The 26146-nt window shown below is 40.2% G+C and overlaps 2 protein-coding genes across 3 annotated transcripts in view; both read right to left on the bottom strand.

Annotated features, from left to right (window-relative positions):
• The window catches only part of sv2a (synaptic vesicle glycoprotein 2A), a 61930-nt gene extending 51712 nt beyond the window's left edge, over window positions 1-10218 (bottom strand). Inside the window, exon 1 of one of the 2 annotated variants that reach the window (XM_034211399.1) lies at window positions 10069-10218. The gene's annotated coding sequence lies outside the window, so the exon portion shown is untranslated. Of the gene's footprint in view, window positions 1-1151; window positions 1454-10068 lie in introns of those variants that run through there. The other variant, XM_034211400.1, reaches the window with a different exon arrangement.
• Window positions 10219-18381: 8163 nt separating this feature from the next.
• Window positions 18382-26146, bottom strand: part of mtmr11 (myotubularin related protein 11) — a 41194-nt gene continuing 33429 nt past the window's right edge. Inside the window, exons 13-17 of the mRNA XM_034211426.1 lie at window positions 24438-24610; window positions 23855-24025; window positions 23413-23631; window positions 22163-22480; window positions 18382-20425 (exon numbers count right to left, since the gene is read on the bottom strand). Of these exons, the coding sequence (XP_034067317.1) occupies window positions 19958-20425; window positions 22163-22480; window positions 23413-23631; window positions 23855-24025; window positions 24438-24610 (1349 nt within the window). The 3' untranslated portion in view covers window positions 18382-19957. The remainder of the gene's footprint in view (window positions 20426-22162; window positions 22481-23412; window positions 23632-23854; window positions 24026-24437; window positions 24611-26146) is intronic.

Here is a 26146-nt window from a genome sequence, read left to right as displayed (position 1 = left end):
TACATTTTATATTTTTCTTCCAAGGTACAGGTTGGAAATACAAACGATGTGCAGTGTATGAATTGGATTTGTGTCGAAGGTGGATTTGTCATTTTAGAAAACTCCTCACATGGCAAGAAACCAAACACCACAATCATCCAGGGGAGAGATGAAGTCGAAGGCAGCGCTTTATAAATCAATAAAAGTAGACTCCAGCACTTCTGCAAACATCAATATGATTCGTGTCATAATCATACTGTCACAGGGGCAATTTTTCACAAACACCACTGGATAACAAATTAAAACATGTCTATCTATATCATTATTCCTCACGACCCGCTGAACTGCATAAGACACCCCTGCAGCGCACACTAATAAAACTCTGACTTTGTTTTTATGCTCAATCCACTAAATGGCCTCTGCTCTCAGTTGGAGAGTCTTTTCTGCTCTCATGGGCGCATCAGGAGCGTTGCATTCTGGGTAGGGTCAGCCTAGCCCACACGCTTGCTCGGTTTGAAGATAAGACTCAGTCAACAAACACCTACGCTCATAATAAAGCTTGTTCAGACCACAGGAGATTACATTCAGCCGCATATGCTCATTTCTGATCAACTAGCCAGAGTAGTTTGTGTACATGTATAACATTTACTGTAGGAGGGTACAGACTGCTGAGCAACAGGAGTAATTGATTAAATGCAACAAACTGTAGTCATTCAATGAATATGCAGTATGTGGAAGCTTTCACATTCATGTTATAATGACTGTAGTAGACTCTTAATCTTGTTAAACGTAGAGGTCTCAAGTTACTTTAAAAAAGAAGTGCAATAATCTCTGCTCTTGAATTAAAAGTTAAATTGATTTATCGTAACATTAATGCATTAAATATAGAAGACAATTCTGAGCAGTAATTCATAAAGATGTTTGATGAGGCCTCAATGTATTGGTCATAAGGCTCGCCACAACAACATATTATATTATATTAATGTATATACATTTTTTGTAGGAAATATTTGAACTTCCTGAATTATTTACTTATTATTTGTAATGTCATTGAAATGCCCTCTAGAGTGAAGCAGGGTGAGGTCGGACACACGGACATACAAACACACACACACACACACACACATTGTTTTGACCCAGCCAAGGCCTATTGTGATATTTCACCCATTTACCAGCACTTTGTATTCTTCCTCATCCATCCTTCTCCTATCCACTGTTCTGGTCTGAGCTTCCAGGGAAGTCCTCCTGAAGCTGTGTTAAGGATCAATTATTCATGTCTTGTTTTCGGGACACAGGGCCGAGATGTTCGGGTCGACTCGGCCCTCAGCAGTGACGAATGATCCGATAATACCCAACGAAACCGGAAACAGACGTAGGCAAGATCCTTACCTTACCACTAGCACCTTTCTTACTGTCCTAATGTGAAACAATGTAGTGACTGATTTTTTGTCTTTTGTTTTCTTATTTATGAGATTCTATCTCAATGCTTTTATCTGGTTAAATAAAGGTTAAAAAAAGGTTTAAAAAAAGCAGCCTCGGCCTGGCTCATATGCACCAGAGAGTGACATCAGAGTCACACAGGAAGTGACAGCTCTGCTGCCCCATGTTCCTGTACGGCTCCAGGCCCATCCAGGGCGAGGAGATAACAGCAGCCTGAGAGGAGGGGGGGTGATGATTGGTTGTTAGGCTCTCTGGGTCATAGCTCCTCCCCGGATGGAGAGTCCCCTTTGGGAAGGTCTGCAGCCCAACATGAGTCACGTTATTGTTCCCCATTGCCCCCCTCTCACTGTGCACCGTCACCCTGGTGGCACCGAGGCAGTTAGCAAACACTGTGACGTCAGCACTCTGCATCCATTTTGGTTTGCTCGGTGCAAAATGGACTAAAGAGGAGTCAGACTGAGGGCAGCTCTAACCCTGCAGCACGGAGGAGAAACTGTACAAACAATACAGCTGAGGGAGGGAGTAACAGCACATACTGTACACACAGCTCACATCAGGGCCATAACCAAAGTTCATTAGCATTCACTCCGTCTGCCTCCACAAGTTAATGGTGTTATGACCGGCAGTCATCTCAAACTGTCTTACTTAAACTCATGGCTGTTGTTAAAAAAATACTGAGATGCTGAGAACGGACTAATCACCAGTGGTGGAAGAAGTACTCGGATATTTAACTTGGAAACAAGTACTAACACCAGATGTGAAATAACTCTACTAAAAAGAGAAAGTCCTGATTTCAAAACCTCTTAAGTCAAAGTATAGGTATCATGCACTTAAATTACTTCTTTATGAGGTTTTTGGATTAATATTACTCCTGCATTAAGTGTATGTCGCATTGTACTGCTGCAAGTTAAGGGTTGTCTTTATTTACTACCGGCGGGTAGTTTCATCGACAGCATTGCATCATGTTCTGTACATTCATCAGGTTTGTAGCGTTGCTGTCCTGTGAAAACCATGGATCTATAAAGTCAACTTTTAAGCTCACAGCTTTTCAGATTTGGGACGATTATGATCAAGGATGGATTAAAAATTGTGAATTTAGTTTAAGACATAGGAGATTTTTTTCAACACAAAATAACACTTCATATTTCAGATTTTTTTAAATATTCACAAATCACCACATTTAGTTTTCACTTTACATGAAGAGATGAAAATTGTAATCCTAAAAAGTGCAGCAGATGTCAGACAAATGAAGCAATGTAAAAAGTATAAAATATAGCTTCTGAGATGTAGTGGAGTAGAAAGTTACATAAAGCAGAAAGGCTAAAGTACCTCCACAGTACCTTGAAAGGAACACATTTATTGTGAAAATAAGAAAAAGGCCCCAAGATATTTAAGCCGGTTACCATGCTGTGAGTAATAGTGAATTCTGCACTACAACAAACCACTTCTTCCAAAAAGAAAGTGAATTCTTCCAAGACACCAGAGAAATGTAGACCAACCCGTGCAGACCACTCCCTCTCTGCAGAGGCTCTTCTCTCTCAGTGAACAATGGATGTGATGTTTGTTATGGTTGCGTTGCTCTTGATTCTTTGAGCATCAAAGCTGTTTGTGTTTCTGCTGGAGCTGCGGTTTTGTTTTTCCTCCCAACACCACGCTCAGGTCAAACTACAAAACATCTCAAACATCAACAAAGAAAAAGGTGCTTTATTGCATAGGTTTTAAGATTTCTAAAGAGGATTATTGAGAGGACTTTGTGATTATGTGACAATCAAAATGTTCTAAATATTCTATATATTCTGAGAATATATAGTATGTTTTCCAACTCCCAACTGTTTCTTTAAGTACCAACGAATTTCAAAGTTTATTAGAGAGAACTAGCATTCTATTGTATTGTATGTTTTTATCGTGTATTGGGTTTTTCACAATGTATTGTGTTTTTAGCACGTCTTTATTCGTATGATGTGTTAATGCTTTGTGAATATGTGAAAAGCACTTTATAAATAAATATTACTTACTAGCATAGATAAATGATTAGTTCTTTGGATACCATATTTCCTCTATTATCTACTCTTAATCAACAAGTATAGATTAAGATAACATAGAAACATATCTTTTTTTACATGCAGCTGCATTTACAAGTCAATGAGGTCCTTTTGGTGAGAGAAGAACATGCCATCAATTCATTGTAAATCAGAGGTGTACCAGCTGAACGTCATCTCTATTTGCCCAAATAACTTATTGTTTGTATAGTTACAGCCTATACAAACACATAAGCTCCTCTCCATTAAATGATAAGGAAGGTTTGTAAAAACAGGATTCACCAATATGAAATTAATTACAAAAGGCAGGGCCAATGATTATGAATAATATGCGTTGGTAAAAGAGCAGAAGACACCTCCTCTCCTCTATAGGAGACAACTGCACTGTCAGTTGTTAATGGAGAGTTGTGTGCTTGTCACTAATCGCTGCTTCGACCCACCAATCTGGAGACCAACGGAGAAGGCCATCGATTTTCTCTCCGACTCGCAGTAAATCTTTTGCAGATGGGAACGTTTCAGCAGCAGCATCCCGAGCCAAAAACAGATCAATCTGGAAAAACCAAGCAGCACAAATAAGCCGGTGTTTCTTTGAAGCACCGATGTTGAAACAGCGGTGCTAATTGCTGATGCTGACACCACCCGGATGGGATATCTGTGCTCTGCTGCATGGCAACCTGTGGGTTTGAGTGTTAATGTATCTGGCTACACTGCTCCCAGCTGCGAGGAGAGGCGAGTTGTAACTTGTGACAGAGCTAATCTCCGCAGAGAGAGTGGAGCGCGGGCCAATCAGCAGAGCAGCAGGCAGAACAAGAGGATCACAGAGCAGCAGGCAGAACAAGAGGATCACAGAGCAGCTCCCTCAGCACCGCCTGCCTTCAGGTGGAGATCCTGTGTGTTTCACTGTGTGTTACATTGTGTGTTACATTGTGTGTTACATTGTGTTTCCCTGTGTGTTACATTGTGTGTTTCACTGTGTGTTACATTGTGTTTCACTGTGTGTTACATTGTGTTTCACTGTGTGTTACATTGTGTTTCACTGTGTGTTACATTGTGTTTCACTGTGTGTTACATTGTGTGTTACACTGTGTGTTTCACTGTGTGTTACACTGTGTGTTTCCCTGTGTGTTACATTGTGTTACACTGTGTGTTTCACTGTGTGTTACACTGTGTGTTTCACTGTGTGTTACACTGTGTGTTTCCCTGTGTGTTACATTATGTGTTACATTGTGTTACACTGTGTGTTACACTGTGTGTTTCCCTGTGTGTTACACTGTGTGTTTCACTGCGTGTTTCACTGTGTGTTTCATTGTGTGTTTCACTGTGTGTTACATTGTGTTTCACTGTGTGTTTCACTGTGTGTTTCACTGTGTGTTTCCCTGTGTGTTACATTGTGTGTTACATTGTGTGTTTCACTGTGTGTTTCACTGTGTGTTTCACTGTGTGTTACATTATGTGTTACATTGTGTTACACTGTGTGTTACACTGTGTGTTTAACTGTGTGTTACACTGTGTGTTTCCCTGTGTGTTACATTGTGTTACACTGTGTGTTTCACTGTGTGTTACACTGTGTGTTTCACTGTGTGTTACACTGTGTGTTTCCCTGTGTGTTACATTATGTGTTACATTGTGTTACACTGTGTGTTACACTGTGTGTTTAACTGTGTGTTACACTGTGTGTTTCCCTGTGTGTTACACTGTGTGTTTCACTGCGTGTTTCACTGTGTGTTTCATTGTGTGTTTCACTGTGTGTTTCACTGTGTGTTTCACTGTGTGTTTCACTGTGTGTTACACTGTGTGTTACACTGTGTGTTACATTGTGTTTCACTGTGTGTTACACTGTGTGTTTCACTGTGTGTTTCACTGTGTGTTACACTGTGTGTTTCACTGTGTGTTACATTGTGTGTTACATTGTGTTTCACTGTGTGTTACACTGTGTGTTTCACTGTGTGTTTCACTGTGTGTTACACTGTGTGTTTCACTGTGTGTTACACTGTGTGTTTCCCTGTGTGTTACACTGTGTGTTACATTGTGATTCACTGTGTGTTACACTGTGTGTTACATTGTGTGTTACATTGTGTTTCACTGTGTGTTACACTGTGTGTTACACTGTGTGTTTAACTGTGTGTTACACTGTGTGTTTCCCTGTGTGTTACACTGTGTGTTACATTGTGATTCACTGTGTGTTACACTGTGTGTTTCACTGTGTGTTACACTGTGTGTTACACTGTGTGTTACACTGTGTGTTTCCCTGTGTGTTTCACTGTGTGTTACACTGTGTGTTTCACTGTGTGTTTCACTGTGTGTTTCCCTGTGTGTTACACTGTGTGTGTTTCACTGTGTGTTTCACTGTGTGTTTCCCTGTGTGTTACCCTGTGTGTTTCACTGTGTGTTTCCCTGTGTGTTTCCCTGTGTGTTTCACTGTGTGTTTCACTGTGTGTTTCACTGTGTGTTTCCCTGTGTGTTACACTGTGTGTGTTTCCCTGTGTGTTTCACTGTGTGTTTCACTGTGTGTTTCACTGTGTGTTTCCCTGTGTGTTACCCTGTGTGTTTCACTGTGTGTTTCCCTGTGTGTTACACTGTGTGTGTTTCCCTGTGTGTTTCCCTGTGTGTTTCCCTGTGTGTTACACTGTGTGTTTCCCTGTGTGTTTCACTGTGTGTTTCCCTGTGTGTTTCCCTGTGTGTTTCCCTGTGTGTTACACTGTGTGTTTCCCTGTGTGTTTCACTGTGTGTTTCACTGTGTGTTACACTGTGTGTTTCCCTGTGTGTTACACTGTGTGTTTCCCTGTGTGTTACACTGTGTGTTTCACTGTGTGTTACACTGTGTGTTTCACTGTGTGTTTCCCTGTGTGTTTCCCTGTGTGTTTCACTGTGTGTTACACTGTGTGTTTCCCTGTGTGTTACACTGTGTGTTTCCCTGTGTGTTACACTGTGTGTTTCCCTGTGTGTTACACTGTGTGTTTCACTGTGTGTTACACTGTGTGTTTCACTGTGTGTTTCCCTGTGTGTTTCCCTGTGTGTTTCCCTGTGTGTTTCCCTGTGTGTTTCACTGTGTGTTTCACTGTGTGTTTCCCTGTGTGTTTCCCTGTGTGTTTCCCTGTGTGTTTCACTGTGTGTTTCCCTGTGTGTTTCACTGTGTGTTTCACTGTGTGTTTCACTGTGTGTTTCCCTGTGTGTTTCACTGTGTGTTTCCCTGTGTGTTTCCCTGTGTGTTTCCCTGTGTGTTTCCCTGTGTGTTTCCCTGTGTGTTTCACTGTGTGTTTCCCTGTGTGTTTCCCTGTGTGTTTCCCTGTGTGTTTCACTGTGTGTTTCACTGTGTGTTTCCCTGTGTGTTTCACTGTGTGTTTCCCTGTGTGTTTCCCTGTGTGTTTCACTGTGTGTTTCACTGTGTGTTTCCCTGTGTGTTTCCCTGTGTGTTTCCCTGTGTGTTTCACTGTGTGTTTCCCTGTGTGTTACACTGTGTGTTTCCCTGTGTGTTTCACTGTGTGTTTCCCTGTGTGTTTTCACTGTGTGTTTCACTGTGTGTTTCCCTGTGTGTTTCACTGTGTGTTTCACTGTGTGTTTCCCTGTGTGTTTCACTGTGTGTTTCCCTGTGTGTTTCCCTGTGTGTTTCACTGTGTGTTTCACTGTGTGTTTTCCCTGTGTGTTTCACTGTGTGTTACACTGTGTGTTTCCCTGTGTGTTTCCCTGTGTGTTTCCCTGTGTGTTTCACTGTGTGTTACACTGTGTGTTACACTGTGTGAACAGCTTCACCTGCAACACTGAGGCCAAGTCACTTTGCTTTGATATGCCCGGTGATGATGAGCTAAGTGAGTTTCTTTACCACACACTTGCCGCCCCCGAACCGAAACGTCTCAATTTGAATCCTTTGTTTACTTCTGTAACACTTGCACGCTATTGGCTAGTGCTCCAACATTGTACGTGATAGGCTTAACTAACAATTAAGATATGTGAAAACTATCATCTCTCTAGTGCAGGGGAGTCAAACTCAAGGCCCGGGACTTCATTTCATGTGGCCCCACAAGAGCTTGCAAGGAATATAATATGTTTATTATACGGTTACATGCCGCTTTACAGAAGCACATTGCCCATCAAATGTTTTTTTCACAATGTTACTTTTTTTTTCTAAATGTCACTTCTTTTTTTTTGTTTTTCCAGAATTTGGCTTTTCTTTTAAAATCATTTTGTGACATGCGCACTGAAGAGACTTGCAATTGTTTGCCCTAGACTTCTGCTTTCAGGCGTAGTTAATTATGAAGTTATTACCCAATCCGATAATAATCCAATGCAGATGCAATAATGTTATATAATACATACTTTTATATATATAAAATATTTATATATTTATTCTTATATAGTCTTATATATAAAACTGGCCCTTTGAGTGCAACCATGATGCTAATGTGGCCCGAGTTGAAATTGAGTTTGACACCCCTGCTCTAGTGATTTGAACAAATACAAGCCAGTACAGCCAAATCTTTAAATAACATAAACCACTCATTTGAGTGAGTTGATATTTAATAAATAAGAAAACAAATTGCAATGTGCACCTCTAAAAGTAATATTTAGAGTGTAGGTATTTTGTGGCAATCTTTATCAGTATCTGCAAAGTTGAACAGATAATTAAAGCCTATGCTGTATGTAAAGAGGCAGCTTAACTAGGATTCATTTTGAAAACCTAAATATAGATTGATGGGAAAATACTAAATGTATTCTTCCAATATCAGAGTAGCACATGATAACAAAAGCCCTACGTAGCTGTGTACGTAACAGGATGTATGATTACCTAGAAGAGCGTCAGGACACACTGTTTTAGGAATATGATAGCTATGTGACAACGATTAACATGATGATTCAGCCTCTATGGAGACAGATATAACAAGCATGATCATTTCTGACGTGGGCCTTAGCTAATCTAAACTAAACATTGTATACTGGTTTGAACCGGTATTCCTCCATCTTGTGACTGTAACACCCTCTCTTGTATATAAGCATGTGAAGGACACTGCTCTGGGAACTAGTTGTACCATATGCCCTGTATGTGTTGACTACTTCCATTCTTGCAAGGATAATAATTACATGTATCCCGATATTGAAGCTAAAGCCGGTGACGAGTGATATTTGTTCTAACCTAGATAATGATTTGTACTGTAACAGAAAGAAGATTTGGGGTTCCCTTTCTATAAAGGGCATGTTCTCCTCCTGCACCCAAACATGCATGTCATAAGGATATAGCCAAGCACTACACTGTAATCTAAAGAAGACATCAGTGCATCAAAAGTCTACTCACGAACATATCCCAACCAAAACTAATTTAAAAACAATACTGGCAACAGCGGTTATAGATACATCCAGGTTAAGATGTTACTACAGTAATGCTCTTATTGCAGCCATACCTGTTTATTGTGAGGCTGAATGTGTGTCCTGCCTTCAATCACAGACCATCATTGTACCTTTACCTTTTTTTAAAGAGGGCTGTCAGTAGTCCTGCAGGGTTGGAACACTCACTGCTCCCCTTTCTGCCACCCCCCCATGTGGGTTGGATGCATAAATAGCTCAGACAAGCCTGAGCTGAAATCATGGCTTCCACAGGGACAAGACAAGCCAATTTGTAACCAACTCCAAACACGGAATAGACCATAAATCCATGCCACATATCATGTTCCAGCAGCTACTTACTCTTTCTCCTTATTGCCCTTTCAAACAAGAGTCAAAGGGCTCTCACATTATCATGAGAGCTGATACCCTCTCTGGGCAAAGTCGTTTCAGCCCCACTAGCAGAAACCACCGCAAAGCATTACCATAGTTTAGAAGAGGAGAAAAAAAAGAGCCCATCACTCTTCTCCATCATATTTCCCCCACTGGGTTTCTACAAGGTCATTTTGGCGCACGATGCAGGAGAGGCTTCACTGACGCTTTCAGTGATATTGCATTAATACATTTAACAACAAAGAAGCTGGAGTGCACTTTGTACAATTTAAGGAAAAGTGGGGTTAAGGCAGAACTAGAAATGTATAAGTGTAGTGGAGAGGAAAGGCATAAAAAGGCGATGGAGAGGGACAAGGGCATCGGTGCCAAAACCATCCCCAATTATTATACAACACATTTAGATCGATGACAGGAAGTTGGACACAATGTCCTGTTTAATGACATTAAAACACAATTATCCTAACCTCCTTTCCTCCTCACAGAGAAATCTCTGCACTGGGATGGATGATGATCGCTGTTCGAGCACAAGACCCCCCAGCAAGAACAAGAACCAAGGCGCATTTCACCATAAATCCGCAATAAGAAATGGAATTATTGCCTGAATACAGCATTTCAAACGAACAGCGTACATTGTCAAATCCATATTTCGACTTATTTCTTGATTCACTTCTGGTACATGTTTAGGGGTCATTCTGTCGCGCAGTGCAGGCCTTTAAACTGTTTTTTAAGAGATAAATAAATGTCGAGTTGTATCAAAAACACATGTCAATCTTCCTACTTTCCTGCACCTGGATGCACGGTAAAAAAAAAAACAGCACCAAACGAGGAAAGTAGGGTAATTAATGCATTAAAAGGGAAGATTGGGGTAAATGTATCATTTTAGCAGGATCATTCCGGTTCTTACCTTATTGGTGGGAAGGTCAGCGTTTTTTAGGGTGACCGGGATTCGCGTTTTTTCCGTGCAGGGAGTCACCCCGAGTACCTGAAGCAAGAGGGTCCTGTGATGTGCACTGACGTATTAGCTGAGAGCTGCACCCTCCTCCCCCTCCGCCCCCTTCACTTACTACACAGCATCCCTCTTGCACAGAGACACCGCCCCCTCCTCCTCCTCCTCCAGCAGGCACCACCTCTCCCGAAGAACAGGGGGGTTTGCTGCTTGGGCATGAAACCTGAAAGGGTGAAGGCGATTTATTTCCCTCCTAAATGTTTAAATCATTGGTGAGGCGAAATGTTACGAGGTCAGACTTATAGAGTGTGCATACACATCCAGGGGACAACTGTGATCTCCACGCTCGTGTTCAGTGTCTCTCAGTTGGACTGTCATTGGCTCCATATGCACCAAATGGTTGGTGCAATGAACTGTGCAAGACGAGCCTCTTCCTGCACGTGCCTGGGCTCGTGCCTGTAATTGGCCATGTTAAGAAGAGAACAAAAATGACAAGGATGCCCCAGTGGAAAACAACTGACATCCTTTTAATTGTCTAACTATCTGACTCAATATATTAGATAAATATGAGCCAGCGATGAAGTCTGAAAATAAACTGTGAGAACATCGTCGCAAAAACTATTTAAAAAATGAAAATACTTCTATCAGGATGATAAGCTAAAAATGCCCACACGGTTGTTTTTGACTATAGGTGCATCTCTATGTATCTCTTTTCAACACAATTGACTTTAGTTATATGATTTCATTTTTGTATCTCGTTCAGTCTCATATGTTTTGTATTAAACAGGTAGACTTCTGGAGAAGCTGCCTGGACGGTTTATTCACAAATCCTGCAGTTACATTTAAATTCACAAAAAGCAACTAGACAATTTTATTACTGGGATCTTCTAATAAAGATGATAAATGTCCACATATCTTATATTTAGGCACTGTTTAAATGTTTAGGTAGGACTGGAGGTGCACCTGGATCAAAATAATGACACAAACATACCATGGAGATTTCAAAATCTTGCTGGTATGTATCAATGTTTTCACTTTGCATCCATTGAAATTAGATTGTCAATCATTAAATAGAGATCTTTACACCCAGAATACTAACTATTTAAAACAGGCCTCACTTATAAAACAGTTTTAAAATGTATGAACAGAGGAATCCTTATCTCATGCCTCCTGGAAATAAGAAATAACCATAAATGCTTTTATTTTTCCTTTTAGGAAATGAACATCTGTGATTGGTCCAAAACCAAATGACCTTCTTTCATGGCCACCTACAGTACGTGTTAAAAGCCTCCTGACAGTCCAGCTGTCGTCTGATTGTCGCCCCATCAGATGAGGCCTTTCATGTCCCTTCAGGCTTTCAGCTGCTTTTGTCTGTCTGGGCCATCTATTGATCAGCTGCTATCTGCAGGGCCATGCCGGACCTCCATCCTGTGTGCACCTCTGTGTGACTGTGAGGAGAGATGGAGCAGAGTGCTGTTTAAGTGACAAATGGACACCACATTATTGGTGGGGGAAGATGCATTTGCTTTAGCCTATTTGAAAAGCTACACGGGTACTAAACTTTACTTTAGTAATTGGGGTTTCTGCTTATTTACACTTTTACCTTACTGCACCTCAAAGGCAAATATTGTAGTTTTCTCTCTTCTTCATTTACCTGACAAAATAAGTTACTGGTTATTGTTGACTAGACTTACTCTTGCATAAATGATTATGTATTATTATTATTGATAAAGCTACCTAACAGTCATTAAAGTTATGTAACTTAACATTTAACAGCTGCAACATTAGTGATGTTACATGGGCCAAAGCTCATTCAAAATGAGCGGTTTTACTCATTTAAGTAAAAGGTTTTGCTGGTACTTTTATAGGGAATGAAGGACTTTACTTGTAACATAGGCCATTTTAAAAAGGCCTAGCTAAATAAGACATCTTACTCGACCTCACAGTAAAGGTATATCTTCTCTTCAGGATGAACTGGCATTTAGATGTTTCTAAGACACAGCAAGTATATAATAGAGGACTTTGCATTGGTTTTAACGGAAATACTAAAAGGTTTCGAGCACTTTTCAGTGTTGTAGAATTTCAGCTTTTTTCTGTGTAATCCGACACCTGGACACCAGTGTAGCTTCAGATCCAGATAAACAACTGCTAGGATTGAGTTTGACATCAAAGCAAGAGCAGAGCTTCTACCAACATTGTTCAAAATGAAACATCAAGAACAATATCTTGCTCTTTAGCTGCTGAATTTGTCATTATTGTTACCAGATTTTCATTTCAAACCTTACCTTTATTTACCCAGGTGTATCCCATTGAGATCATTGATCTCTTTTTCAAGGGAGACCTGCTCAAGTAGGTTCCACATGAAACATAAAAACATAAACAAAACAGACAAAAAGGACATGTTACAGCATCATTACAGGGATTACAATTTACAATAACGATCCACATGAGCAGGTACCAACAGCTTCCGATTGAGTAGCATCCAACCGAGCTTTAAAAACATTTAGTGGCACCAGATTGCTCAGTTTCCATTTCAATTGCAGACTATTCCAAGACAGAGGAGCTGCGCATCTAAAAGCTATCTTCCCTAAGATTTTTACTTAACCAAGCCTGCCATTTGGTCCCTGTCAAGTGTTTTAAACAAAAATAATTACTTCAAAGAACAATCATATTCAAAAGTACAGATTAAGGTTGAATTGAGCGACACATGTTTTGTCAGGTAAGCAATCTACACACAGTAAGATGGCCACAAGAGCTTGTCACAACTGAAGTATAGCCCAAAGTTGAATAGACATCAGTCAACTAACATAATTTTGGCACAAATAAACCCCATAATCATGTGACATTGTACATGGTAGAACATAGAAGATAAGCAACAGCTCTTCATCTTCTGCCCTGCAGAGGCACCTGTTGGAAATGTGACAGAGATCAGATGATCACATTTCCCCGCAGCAGTGCAGCTGACTGTCTGAAGCCCTGACACTCCACATCATCATCTCCACAAACCAAAATACACTCCCAGAAACAACCTGCAGCTCTCCAGGCGGTGTGTGTCTGCAGCTGTGTCCTCTTTACCTGCCAGGACAAAAAGCAAATGCTCATGCCTGGTTGACACACAATTTAATTTTCACAGGATCACATTTCCTGGACACAATAACACAGTCAGGGTTTAATGGCGTGCCTCTCTCAGGGCTTATCTGCAGCTGTAAATGTAATGTAATAAATCAGCGACACACAGACATCTCATGTAAAACTACCTAAAAGGTTCATGCTTAGTAGCTTATATATCTCACGTTGTGTCCATAATTAAATACCACAGTGTTAACCATGATTAAATATGGCTCATTCATCTCTACGGGGAATTCAATGTCAATATTTGTATTCCTTTGGGAGCTTACCGTAGGATACACTATGTTGATCATGAACAGTCAGAGATTATAGTATTTTTTCCTTTAATGATAGATGTATTATATTTGCCCCAATGAAAAAAATGTTTTGAGTTTGATTTTAAGGTAAATACACGTCGCCATCTGGTGGCTAAATCCTGTAATGCTTATAATGTAACATGTCATATTATACTATACTCTGAATTATATGACAATTATTTAAAGACTTAAAAAAATAAATTATAAATCGTATTTGATTTTTAATAAGTTGGTTTAAAACGTTCTAAATACATGTTTTTAACATACAGGTTTTAATGAAATTACATGCCATAGTAGCCCAATAACAGAAATAAAGAGGATATATCTTTACAATAAATAAAAAATATTTAAATAAAACAACTTTTTCTTCTATTCGTGTATATATATATATGTATTTATAAAAAATTATAGACATAGTAAAAATATTTTAAAATGTTTTTATGTAGACACCTCTTCATGAGACTTTATATACATATTTTTAAACAGGCATACAATATACTTTTTATGAGAAGCAGACATATATATCGATGTTTGTTCATACAAAAGTCTATATTATCAACATACATTTCTTATGAAAACAAAAGACATAAGTCAATAACAGACACTTAATGATGCAAATAAAGAACAAGAGGCAGTCTGTTAGGAAAATAGCTTTCACTAAAATGTTAGATTGACAAACTATAATATACAAACTGAAGATGACTGTAAACAGCCTATTCACATGCAAATCACTCACCTAGATTTAGATAGTTAGATCGATATCATCTTTATTTATCCCACAATTGGGAGATGATTGTGTTCCAGCAGCAGTGTCAAGCATTACACGACCTAAACATGTTTAAAAGATACAATAAGATACAAATAAAATTAAAAAAACATTAGCAGCAAGTATACAAATTCCGAATAGAAAGACATATATCCTTAGAGTATCTAAATAATATACCGAAATATTGAATACATTGAGTACAATATACAGTCTCATTAGGCTATACAGGAATATATAGAAATATACTATAGACACAACATGGCATTTACACATCTTTAACCCGAGGTGTGGTGAGGTAATTATTTGTATATGTTGGGTTGTGAGAAACATTAACAGTACCTTGGTTGGACACCATCAGAGGATGTTCTGATGTCCTCTCAGAGTCTGCTCCATGGTCTGATTGATGCTAATGAGCCTCAGCAGCGCCTCCCTGCGGACACTGAGAGAACTGCAGAGGAACAGACAGGCACAGACGCTTTGTTTACCTCCATTCAAATGCCTGCAGATGATGATGATGGCACATCCTTCTCATTCGTATATTTAACAACATAGCGTGGGAGTGAGTTGGTACAAGACCTATTTTTTCCCGTTGTGCTGTTGTGAATTTAAGGACAACAGATACTGGTGGTGTCGTGCTTCCGTCTCTCCTTTTCTCTTTAAATATGACGCTCGCCACAAACCAGGTCGATGATTTTTTTTCGGTGTTACCATGATAGGAGCCGGCATGGATCTGCTGTGGAGGATCTTAGCAGCTCTCAGCTTCGACTGCTTTAAAGATTCATCGTCGTCCAAGTGAGTGATCTACCTATATTTCCCCGGATATAACCTACACATCCTGATTTATTCCGAGAATACTGCTGTGTGGGTCTGTGGCCACCAGTAATGACTTCATTAGGCACCTTTACCAATCTCCTCATTCTCCTGTGATTTCATTGTAGCCATACATGTGCTTGTAAGCTAGGCCTATATTTAAATTAATAAAAAAAAAACATATAATACTCAGGATTATCTTAATTGTATAATCCTGCAAAGAGCAAGGCTCAATGACTGAGGGGGGATTTGATATGTGACATGATTTAATTACAAATCAGGCAGAAAAATATATAAAATAAATCACTTCACAGTTGTTATGGCAACAGGTTTTCTGAGGCATTGTTTTCTGCATGCATCAGAAATAATTTAAAGCCATTTATTATCAAATCCAGGAAAATTAACATCATAAGAAACCTGAGCACCTTCTACTATCATTTAAAGAACATGGCTAATAAGGCTTCATGCAACACAAGGTTCATTTTCATGAATTATACCCACTGCACCTTTTAATGAGCTGCATCAGATAAGTAACAGACTGTACCTAATCCAAAGTCTGACACAGATATAGTCTCTTGGCATCCAGTCATTTATATAATTACTTAAAGTAACTGTCATCTGTCATTCAGCCACTGTCTGCTGGTAAGTGTGTCAAAAACCTTTGTCATCTGCAAAACCCTTAAACACCATGCCTTGTGTTTATTTATGTGTTCCTTTATTATGAAATATTTGTTTTAAAGAAACACAAAGTCTCGATCTAAAGACAGATAAAAGCAAGCAGGAACACTCCAGAGTTTAAATTATTGCACAATCACGCAGCTCCACCCTAACTGAGGGCAGTTCAGGTTTGACCAGTTTCGTGTGTGCACACTGCACAGGCAAAGCCTGATGCCAGTTTGATCCCACGTGTCTCAATGGCTGTATCATGTTTTTAAGATTTGGTTTAAGGCGGCAGACGATTGGCTTCTAGGTTGAACAATGATGTGATACTATTAAGTCATTTTACCTTAATAAATGTCAAAAACTCTCTGGTGCCAGTGTATCTAATGTGCTGCTCAAAACCAGACTTAAAGTTAGCTTCAAAAGTCCTTTTTTTGGCATTTTATAAATCATAATGTCTGAATACACTGATGCTTATGTAACACATTTTTTTCCCAAATGTGGATCAATAAAATATCTATCTATCTATCTATCTATCTATCTAACTAACTAACTATCTATCTATCTAACGAACTATCTATCTATCTACAGTATCTATCTATCTATCTATCTATATATATATATATATATATATATATATATATATATATATATCTATCTATCTATCTATCTATCTATCTATCTATCTATCTATCTATCTATCTATCTATCTATCTATATATCTATCTATATATCTATCTATCTATCTATCTATCTATCTATCTATCTATCTATCTATCTATCTATCTATCTATCTATATCTATCTATCTATCTATCTATCTATCTATCTACTATCTATCTATCTATCTATCTATCTATCTATCTATCTATATATCTATCTATATATCTATCTATATATCTAACTATCTATCTATCTATCTATCTATCTATCTATCTATCTATCTATCTATATATCTATATATCTATCTAACTAACTATGTAACTATATATCTGAAATGCCGCAATAAGTCAACAAAAAACTGTGAGGTTAATGATGAACATATCTTTAGTTAAGGCCCCAGTTTGACTTGCTTTAGATTTCAAGCTAATCTACCCTTAAGACAAACCTGGATAAATGTTATACTATAGAACAGTGCTAAACTGATTCATCTATTGATCTTCCTTTTAAACTCATTTTTTTTCCCTTGCTGTTATCTGAGCCAGAACTCTCCATCTCACGACACCATTGACATACACTAAACTTAATTCCCATCTTTATTCTGGAGGTTTTGCCTGAGGGGTTTGTTCATGCACAAATCAAAGCCTGCTTTATATTACATTGACAACATGGCTTGTTATGGCTGTTGACATGTTGTTCTGATTCATGGAGTTTCACAAAGGAGATCCAAAAAGGACATTTGTGGTGGTATAAGTTCGAATATATACCCTATTTCCCTGCTCTGTCTTTACTTAAAATGATATAAAACAGTGAAAAGCAGAACATCCTCACATTTGAGAAGCTGGACAATATATGATATTTCTGCTTTAAAAACAACAGTTTCAACAATGAATCCATTCACCATCCATTCATGTTGTCGACTCATTGTTTCCGCTCTACAGTGTGTGACTCTTTTGTCCCCTCTCGTCCTGACTCTCCCCCTCAGGTCTCCCACTAAGCAGGGCTCCAGTCAGGCCGGCAGTCTGGAGAGCAGCTCCCTGACGGGCTCCCTGTCTCTGGGCCCCGACGTGCCCCACTGCCAGTGCTGCATCTCCTACGAGGCCCGCCTGAAGCGCCTCTCCTGCGGACACCTCTACTGCGACCCCTGCTGCGACCAGATCGTCAACCTGGCCTTCGAGGATATCGAGGGCCTGTCCGAGTACCCCTGCCCCATGTGCAAGTCCATCCGCCAGCTGGGGGGCCCCTGCCCGTCCTCCTCTGGGTTCTTCTACGGGCCGGACGGCATCCTGCAGCAGGAGCAGTGTGCAGGGAAGGAGCATGGGAGCAGGTCGGGGTGACGCTCTTTAATGGGAGAGATGTTAACTCTTAAGATGATTAAACGTGTTTCTTCAGCTGGTGAGAGCTATGTGTTGATATGGACTGCAACTAATGGTCACTTTACTTTAGTCTCCTGTGAGTGTCTGGTGTTACTTGTGAGAAAGACTTACATCCATAGGTTTAAAGTGCCAAAATGCATCTAAAAACATGGTTCAAACAAAATTGGAAAACAAGTCTAATAGTTTGGTTTTAGTTGAAACATGAGCCAGAAAACAAATGTTCTTTGTCAAAACACTGATTTTCATTCTACTGACCATAACGTTGGAAACTGGAGAGACTAAACCAAACTGGGGCGACTGATATTTTGTATATTCAACATTTCCGAGTTTTTACTTTGTACATTACCTTTGCAAGTATTGAGCATTTTGCACATGATTCTCAAACTGTTTTATTCTGACTATACATATCATGCAAGGCGGTTGGATTTTAAATTATATGTACAGTGCCGTGCTACTTTTTAAGTGTTACAGATCATACGTAAATATTTATTTTGTTAAAAAAATAAAGTTTGTGAGCTGTGTACGAGAAATGATTTGTATTTTGTTTGTGGAACAGATTATGAACACAGTGGAGAGATTGTGAACTGATAACTTTTTATTTTATCAGGATCAAAACATGCGGATACAAAAAATATGTACATCTGGCAAATGTTAGTGATGTTCGTACCAAACACACAACGATGCAGAAGATCAAATTAGATTTTCCAATGCGACAGAACAAACATGATTTAGTTTTCTCTCCACGGAAGACGAGCGAGTGCGTTGGCATCACACCTGGAAAGATCTGATATCAATGTGCCTTGATATTGATGTGATGAATATTTACAACAGTTTAATAATTCATAGTGCTATCAAGTGATGTACCTTTTGACATGAGATTAGCATCAGTCATACACATGACAACTGTCATCCTGCACAAATTAAAATGAGGAAAATAACACTTTCATCCATCTGTGGGAATGACGTCAGTGAACCTACTGGACTCCCACATCATGCAAACAAACCCCTTTTGGATTTAAAGGCACAGGCGATACTTCCCTCTGTGCTTTAATACAGTCAGACACGTCCTTGACCTAAATGCTGGCTGTGTGCTAACACACCTCCAGGCAGGAGAAGAAAAAAAAGATATAACATGATAAGTAAACACAGGAAGAAATGTGCTTCCAACACGGTACCTTCTCAAGGTACGTCATTCAAAAAGGCAGAACAATGTTTGAGTTCTTTAATTCCACCACAAAATGATGGAGAAAATCTCACAATAATACTCAATTTGGTCAAAAAACATTCAAAAACCACACTTATCTACATGTAAGATGTCAAAGTGACAGATCATAGTAAAAAATACTTGGAAATAAAGATGAGTTTAGATTATATAACTAAAAGCCCTGAAATCATGTCGGACACATCCAGGCTAACAACACTGAATGAAAATAGGCCTCTCACTGCACCCAAGCATGAAAGCAAGTGGAGAGATATGAGAGCGGTACCAAAATAGCTCTCATGCCCTAAATTCCACATTAAAGTCACCGGCGGCCACAGAGCCTGCAGTTAAAAAAAAATGACAGTTTCAAAAATGATCATTGGTCAAACAGTATTCTACTTTTCTATTTGAAGCTAAGTTACAAAACCTAGGAGATGAACATGTCCTTTTGCACATTATCAAGACATCATCTAATAAGGATCTAAAGAGTTATGTCTTCTGGAGACATGTAGTCTCACATCCTGTCAAAGTGCCCTTAAGAATCATCTTATCACACCGCTATCTGTGTCCCTCTTCGGATAATGAGCTAAATATGGAAACTACAAGCTCTCTGTCTTTCTCCAAGGGGGACGCCTACAACATCTGTCATGTCCTGCTTTTCAAGATACGGCAAGATGTGCTTCTAATGTTCTGCTGTTACACAGTGTTCAGCACCTTCAGCCCTTTTTATTTCTTCTTCTAATATTTGATAGGTGGAATATTGAAGGCTAAGATTGTCTGTACAAATTTACAAAACAGTTGTCACATTTCATACAGTACAGACGATAAGTAGGAGATTAAAGAGATCTTGCAGGGATTATTTTCATACTTTCTGCACTGTTTTATCACTATATGCTTAATTTAATATGGTTTGACAGGAAACACATATTGATATTGAGCTTATGATCTGCTTATAGTCTGTCGTGGGGAGGGGCGCTCTGTATCCCATTGCTTTTAGGCAGCTTGGCGTTTTGAGGTGCTGGGTAGTAGCGCTGATCAGGGCGGGCCTCTGCTACCGAAGAGTGCCCGAACAGGAAGGTGTGTTTGTTGCTGCCCCCATTGTCTCTGTGGCCGGGCCTGGACGGTGCAGCTGAGGCGGGGGGGAACCCCTGGGAGGTCTGGTGGTTGGTGGAGGTAGGAGGGGGCGCCGCTCTGGGGTTCCCCGCACTCTGAGGCCTGGACGCTGGGAAGAGGAAGGTGCCGTTGTTGGTGTTTTGGTTCAGGTTGGTGTCCGTGCGTCTGGGCTCGGCCATCTTGGTGGGGGGGTTGAGATCGGTGCCCGTGGACACTTGTTCCAGCTTGTCTTTGAGCTGCTGCACCTCCCGGGCCAGGCGCTCCACGGGGTGGGGGTGGTTTGCTGAGACGGGGTGGGAGAACGCCTGAGGATGGAGAGCTACATGGTTAATATTTATTACAGGAGATGGTTATTTAAGCTTCACCATCAATGAAACAGATAACCACACAATCCAGAATGCATTCTTTTCTTATTGCTTGTTGTGCTATTTATCCATTGAAATCGTTTGGTGTGAGATGTGTAGAAACAAATAGTACTTGAAGCTACTCACAACAAGCTCTGTGGATTAGCTTATGTAACTGGGTCATGATTTCTAGAAAGAAAACATGGCTGGTATGTTTCACTAATGTTATTGTTTTGCACAATCTGGGTGCCTTCAAGTTCAATTATATTGGAGGGAGGCAAGACATCTGCAACATCATCATTGTCAAATAGCACTCCACATGAGAGGAATGATATGTATTATTGTAGTAAACTGTCTCTTTAAGGCATCAATGAAGAACATTATAATGTTGTTTGAGTAACAATTGGCCATAAAACATTGCCTGTTTCAGAAAAGCATGTAGCTTTTAAATTATAGTACCGTAAATCATATACAGAATTTGGACCTGTGAAGATTCTGGTCTTCAGCAGGAACACATGGGCTTGTAGTTAAGAGCCATGATAGGATAGTATACAAACAAACAGACCAACACATGGTAGGCAAATACAGAATATAATCTTTCTTATCTTTTAACAAACAAACAATGCTGTTTTGATATAGCAATGTTTAAATCTATTCTCAATCATTGCCATCATTGTTAGAAAGTGTATAGTAGCTGTAGATGTAGCAGTTTTGTTGTGCTGAAATGCATAATACATGAGATGTTTACAGTAGCAATGTCAAGACTTGGATACAACTGTGAAAAAACACCAGAGCTGAGCGGTGCACACATGCTCAATGATTTCTGAATGAAAAGATATCTTGTGTTGAGAAAAGAAGAGAGAAAGGGGATTTTGTTGGCCTTTAGGGGCACTTTAATGATGTGTGAAATTGTTGGGGTAGCACTTCAATTACACAGATGAACAGAATTGACTCTACTACTAATCTTTGGAAGCGGTTTGATAGGCTTCACTTGTTCCTCTGCAGCTCCCTTAAAATAGAAAAACTGCACCCACACAGCCCTCCAAATATCCTCAAAATCACCATGGGGACACTGATTGACGCGCTGCTGCACAGACATCACAAAGACTGTACCACGTCCATGATGGGAGTTCAACAGCTCAAACTAATTAACACCTCAAAGAGACAATGTCATATCATGAACAAGCCTTCTTGATGTGAGAGGATGCAACACAGAAGACATGACGAAGGTGAAATATAGATAAGCGACAGTTAAAAGGATCAGTTTAGGGAATAGTTGTAACCAGTGTTACATCCATTATACCAGCCAGTGTTTAGCGCTGCCTGTCTGATGGTTCTGTATACTCGAGGATCATTACTGCCATTTATATTTAAGATAAGATAAGGTAAGATGTACTTTGTTGATCCCAAAGTTGGAAATGTTTGCGTTTTTTGGATCTTAATGCATGCGGATGATGTGAAATTAGCCTTTTTTATTTATTTATCACTTATTAAACCCTTCAGATTTATATGTTTAAACTGTTTTAAGAAAATGTGGGGCCTCTTTGAATTCCTTATGCTAATGGCCGAAAGGAATAAAGTCAAACACACATTCTTTTTAAATCTAGAGAAGTATATGGAACGACGCTGTCTTTTTCTGATTCACAATAATTCCTATTTCAATGTCCCTAACCCCCTAAAGGGACACTTCCATCGTACCTGAGCGTGGAGCGCCCCCCGGAGGTAGCACTCCCTCCACAGGCCCATGCAGGGCCCCATGAGGAGGGGCAGTAAGGGCTCATAGGGGTCCAGCGGCCCCTGGGGTCCGGAGCTGGAGGTGAGGCCTTGGGGAAACTCGGCCTGCGCCCAGGCCTTCAGCAGCCTCTCCAGGCCGGGCACGTTCTCAGAGGACGCCGCTCTCCGGTGGCTCTTCTTGTAAACGCCTGAACTGCCGCTGCGCCAGGGGAGCAGGTTAGCCGGACACGAGAAGATGCCCCGAGAGAGGAGGAAGACCGATCCGGGTATGGTGTCAGTCAGCTGGTGGGCAGACGAGGGAGAAGAAGATAGGATCAGTAAACATTTTAAATATCAGATTCCTGCAAAAATAACCCAACAGTTACATTTTAAACGCTTCATTTACAGTAGTGAGGTGATGTTGTGTACTGTGGGTCTCAACCGTGTGCTATGATTGTAAAGAGATGCTCTGTCGGTATTTAGTCAAAAGTAAAGGCTGGACTTCCTTATTTGATCTAAACCATCCCTAACCAAAGATGGGCATCAATCCGTGAAATAACATAATGTATACGACATTATAGGCAGCCTGGTCAGAAGGAGTCCATTTGAATTGGATGCATGTTTTATGGCTGCCACTAGAGGGTGCAGTGGCTTGAAACTTCCCCAGTTGAAAACTTGCATTTAATCAATAACCTTTTGTAATCATTTTGTAATATTTTTGGTTTTATTTAATGATGTTATGTAAATGTGTAAATGAGGCCTTCTTTTAATAAATGTCTTACTTTCAGGACATGAATACATTATTATTATTACTACATTCTTAAAATGTATAAACATCTACAGACACATAAAGACAATGTGTAATCAAATAAACACCTGAAAGTACACACTTCTATCAACAAGTCTGAGTCTGAAAAGGAGTAAAGGAAGCAAAATAGTCCAAGGACCAGTGCATAAAAACATTATGTTTTGCCTGTATTGTCCTGCCTTTGTGACCTTATTCATCAGTGAAAATGGTTTATTGAAAACAATGTGTTGTTTTCTAACAATATCATAGTAACACTATAAACTGACATTGTTCTTTGTCCAAAATACTTCAGATCTATAACTATTCTCTTCAAGTCAAAAGCTGGAAAGAAACATGAAATGCTCTCTGGTGTCAGCCAGTGTTAAACTGAAGATCCCCCCTTGGCCACTAGAGGGAGTGTTGCATCATGAGTAAGTCTGCGCCCTACCCTGTGTGAGTCTGGGTTGGTGTTGAGGTTTCCATTGAGCAGCGGTTGGAGAGGAGGGATGGGGGGCATGGGCTGGGTGAAGCGGTCTCTTCTGTGCTTGCTGTACTGCAGGGACCAGTCCCACACCGAGGGGAGAGGAGGGTCCGAGGGGTCGGAGGAAGAATCCGGATGAAGCATATCCCTCCAGCCATTCACTGGTGTGTAGGACTGCCCGGGGTTCTGGGGAGAGAAGGATGAACATTTCAAACGTTATATTTTCTTTCTTTGCACAAGTTATCCTGTGTATTATAAATAGTACCCACTGTAATGTTTGGGAATTGCCAAGACATACAGTATCTGTGTCTGCAGCTAATCATATTGTAATGACTTTAAAATGCTCTATTTTTAAAGATGACATCATAGAGTTGCCAAAATACTAAAGCCCCTCTCAGGTGTCCAGTACCTGGGAGCGTTTGCATCTCTCCCGCTGGCAGTTGGCCAGGAAGCTGGAGAACAGTGGCAGGTGGATGCTGTCGTGCAGCGCCAACAGGAAGTCACCCGTCAGCTGGAAGCGAGAGGGATACTGGGACAAGAGCTGCCACACACAGTCCAGGAAGAGCAGGAAGACTGGAGCCTGCAGAGGGAAGGGAAGGTGGCAAGTAGGTCAACTTGATTTGTTTATCTATAGCGTGTCTCAAAACTAAAGTAACATGGGGCTTTATAGGTAAATATAAAATCACAAGGTAATATTTGGTTGTTATATTTGAGAAAACTGAACATTTTTCCCTACAGTAGTATACAAGATATCACAGTGTGGCAGAGACTTCGATTAAGATGATAATCACCACACCATACAAGCATGCAATTATTATTGAATTATTGTCCAACCCTAAATGAAAGACAGGACTATCTTTCATTTGTCAAATAACAATAAACAAGGCATTTGTATTGTATAACTAGCTTTCCTTTACTACATCACTGTATGAATATACATTTGAAACATAAACTTGTGATGGTCAATTTTGGTGTTAAGCTTGACCCTTCACCTCCTCCTTGTCGTTGTCGCGGTGATAGTTGATGCGGCTGTAGAAGCGGTGTCCGGACATCACCCACTCCTTCTGCACGAGGCTCTGGAAACCGCTCTGGGTCCGACAGTGGGGGTCACACATCACCTGCACCAGGCTGCACACAACGCAGCCCATGTCCCGGTCGTCCGCCTCTGAAACGTCAAAACAGAAAGGCACACGCTGACTAAGGTCATAGGACTTATTTTATTACCTATAAATAGAACCAAGCTGCTAAAGATGAGTCCGTTGTTTATAGTATTGGGAACTCTGGCTCCATTTACCATGTAGCACGTTTTCTTGGTGTCTTCGGCTAATGCAATGCATCATTTGTTGACAGTATGTGGCATATACAGTCAGTGCATATAGGATGACATGTTATACACAGTTTTCTGATAAAGTACATGAAGCACCATATTGCTTATACATTATTTTGATGAGTTTCTCTTTTAAATTTCACAATTTCCCTTTTATCATCAACTGCTGTTAAATCGACTGCTTTCAAAGTACTATACATCAATTACGTAAACCCATCTACAGGTCCATACTTTATTGTTAACCAATAAAAATGGATTTAAAAACACAAAAGGATTCTCCATTTTCCTTTGTTCCCCTTTCCTACACCGATTTACCTGTACTTACCATGTACCATACCCCTTACAGTTCCCTTCCATAGTAATATAGATTCTAAATTAGTTTTCTGTGCAACATGTAAAAGAACATTCTCACATCTGTCGCATGAATGCATTCCTAATGTTTGTAATAATCATGTTAGCATTTAGAGGGATTGTAGATAACCTCCTCCTGCATCCACTGTCCTCAATATAATGGTTTTGTGTTGTGTGAGATATTTCAATGTATGTATTAACCTCTAGCAGTGTTACATGTGAAAGCACCAGAATGTACAAACAACACTTTAACTAACAACCAACATTTCATTCTGTTCTTAATCCACTTGAGGCTTGTACTGTTAAAGAATAGAGAGAGGAAGGGGGAAAGAGTTTAGACAAAGAAAGTATTGATAGGACGAGAGCCAAATAAAGATGATTATGAATACATAGACAAAGACCCAGAGCTGGACACGGGAGAAGAGGGAGAGGCACTCGGAGACAAAGTTTGCTAGCGCAGTGAGTCATTACTGCAGTGGGATATTTACGGCTGCTCCTGCCGCAACAAGCAGACTTACATCACGACTGATATATGAACCTCTTGGCTGAAGAAGAGTCGTAAAGGCCTGATGTCGAGTCACTTACAGCTGCAGAGTTTCAGAGAGAAGTCAAACACCAGCCGCAAGATGTAAACATCCGTAGCTGTACATGGCCATTGTTTGAGTAAGAAGTGTTGGGTCTGTCTCTCTGGGTGTTTACGAATGAACCACAGGCATCCAGATTGGAAAACAACAACAGCCTCTTGTCTGTTAAATGAGTCACAACATGGGTTAGGCGTGCCTGTCCAGTAGCTTTCCCTGTCACCTGACCCATCTCACTGCCAGGTGGTGATCAGTTGACACCTCTTCTTCACAACAAACAACAGTCACATTGAGGTGACCCTGTTGTTCTAAGAAGTAAACTCCAACACAGTAACATTCAGACGGGGGATTGAGAGTATCCCAAAAAGCTTGCGTCCCGGGCAACACCAGAAAAATAAAGGGAAATCTAACCCCTTTCCAAAAGTTTGGTGCCAGAAGCAGT

The sequence above is a fragment of the Gymnodraco acuticeps genome, unplaced genomic scaffold (genome assembly GCF_902827175.1).
Source record: "Gymnodraco acuticeps unplaced genomic scaffold, fGymAcu1.1, whole genome shotgun sequence".
Taxonomy (NCBI): Eukaryota; Metazoa; Chordata; class Actinopteri; order Perciformes; family Bathydraconidae; genus Gymnodraco; species Gymnodraco acuticeps.
This window is presented reverse-complemented; position numbering and strand designations above follow the sequence as displayed.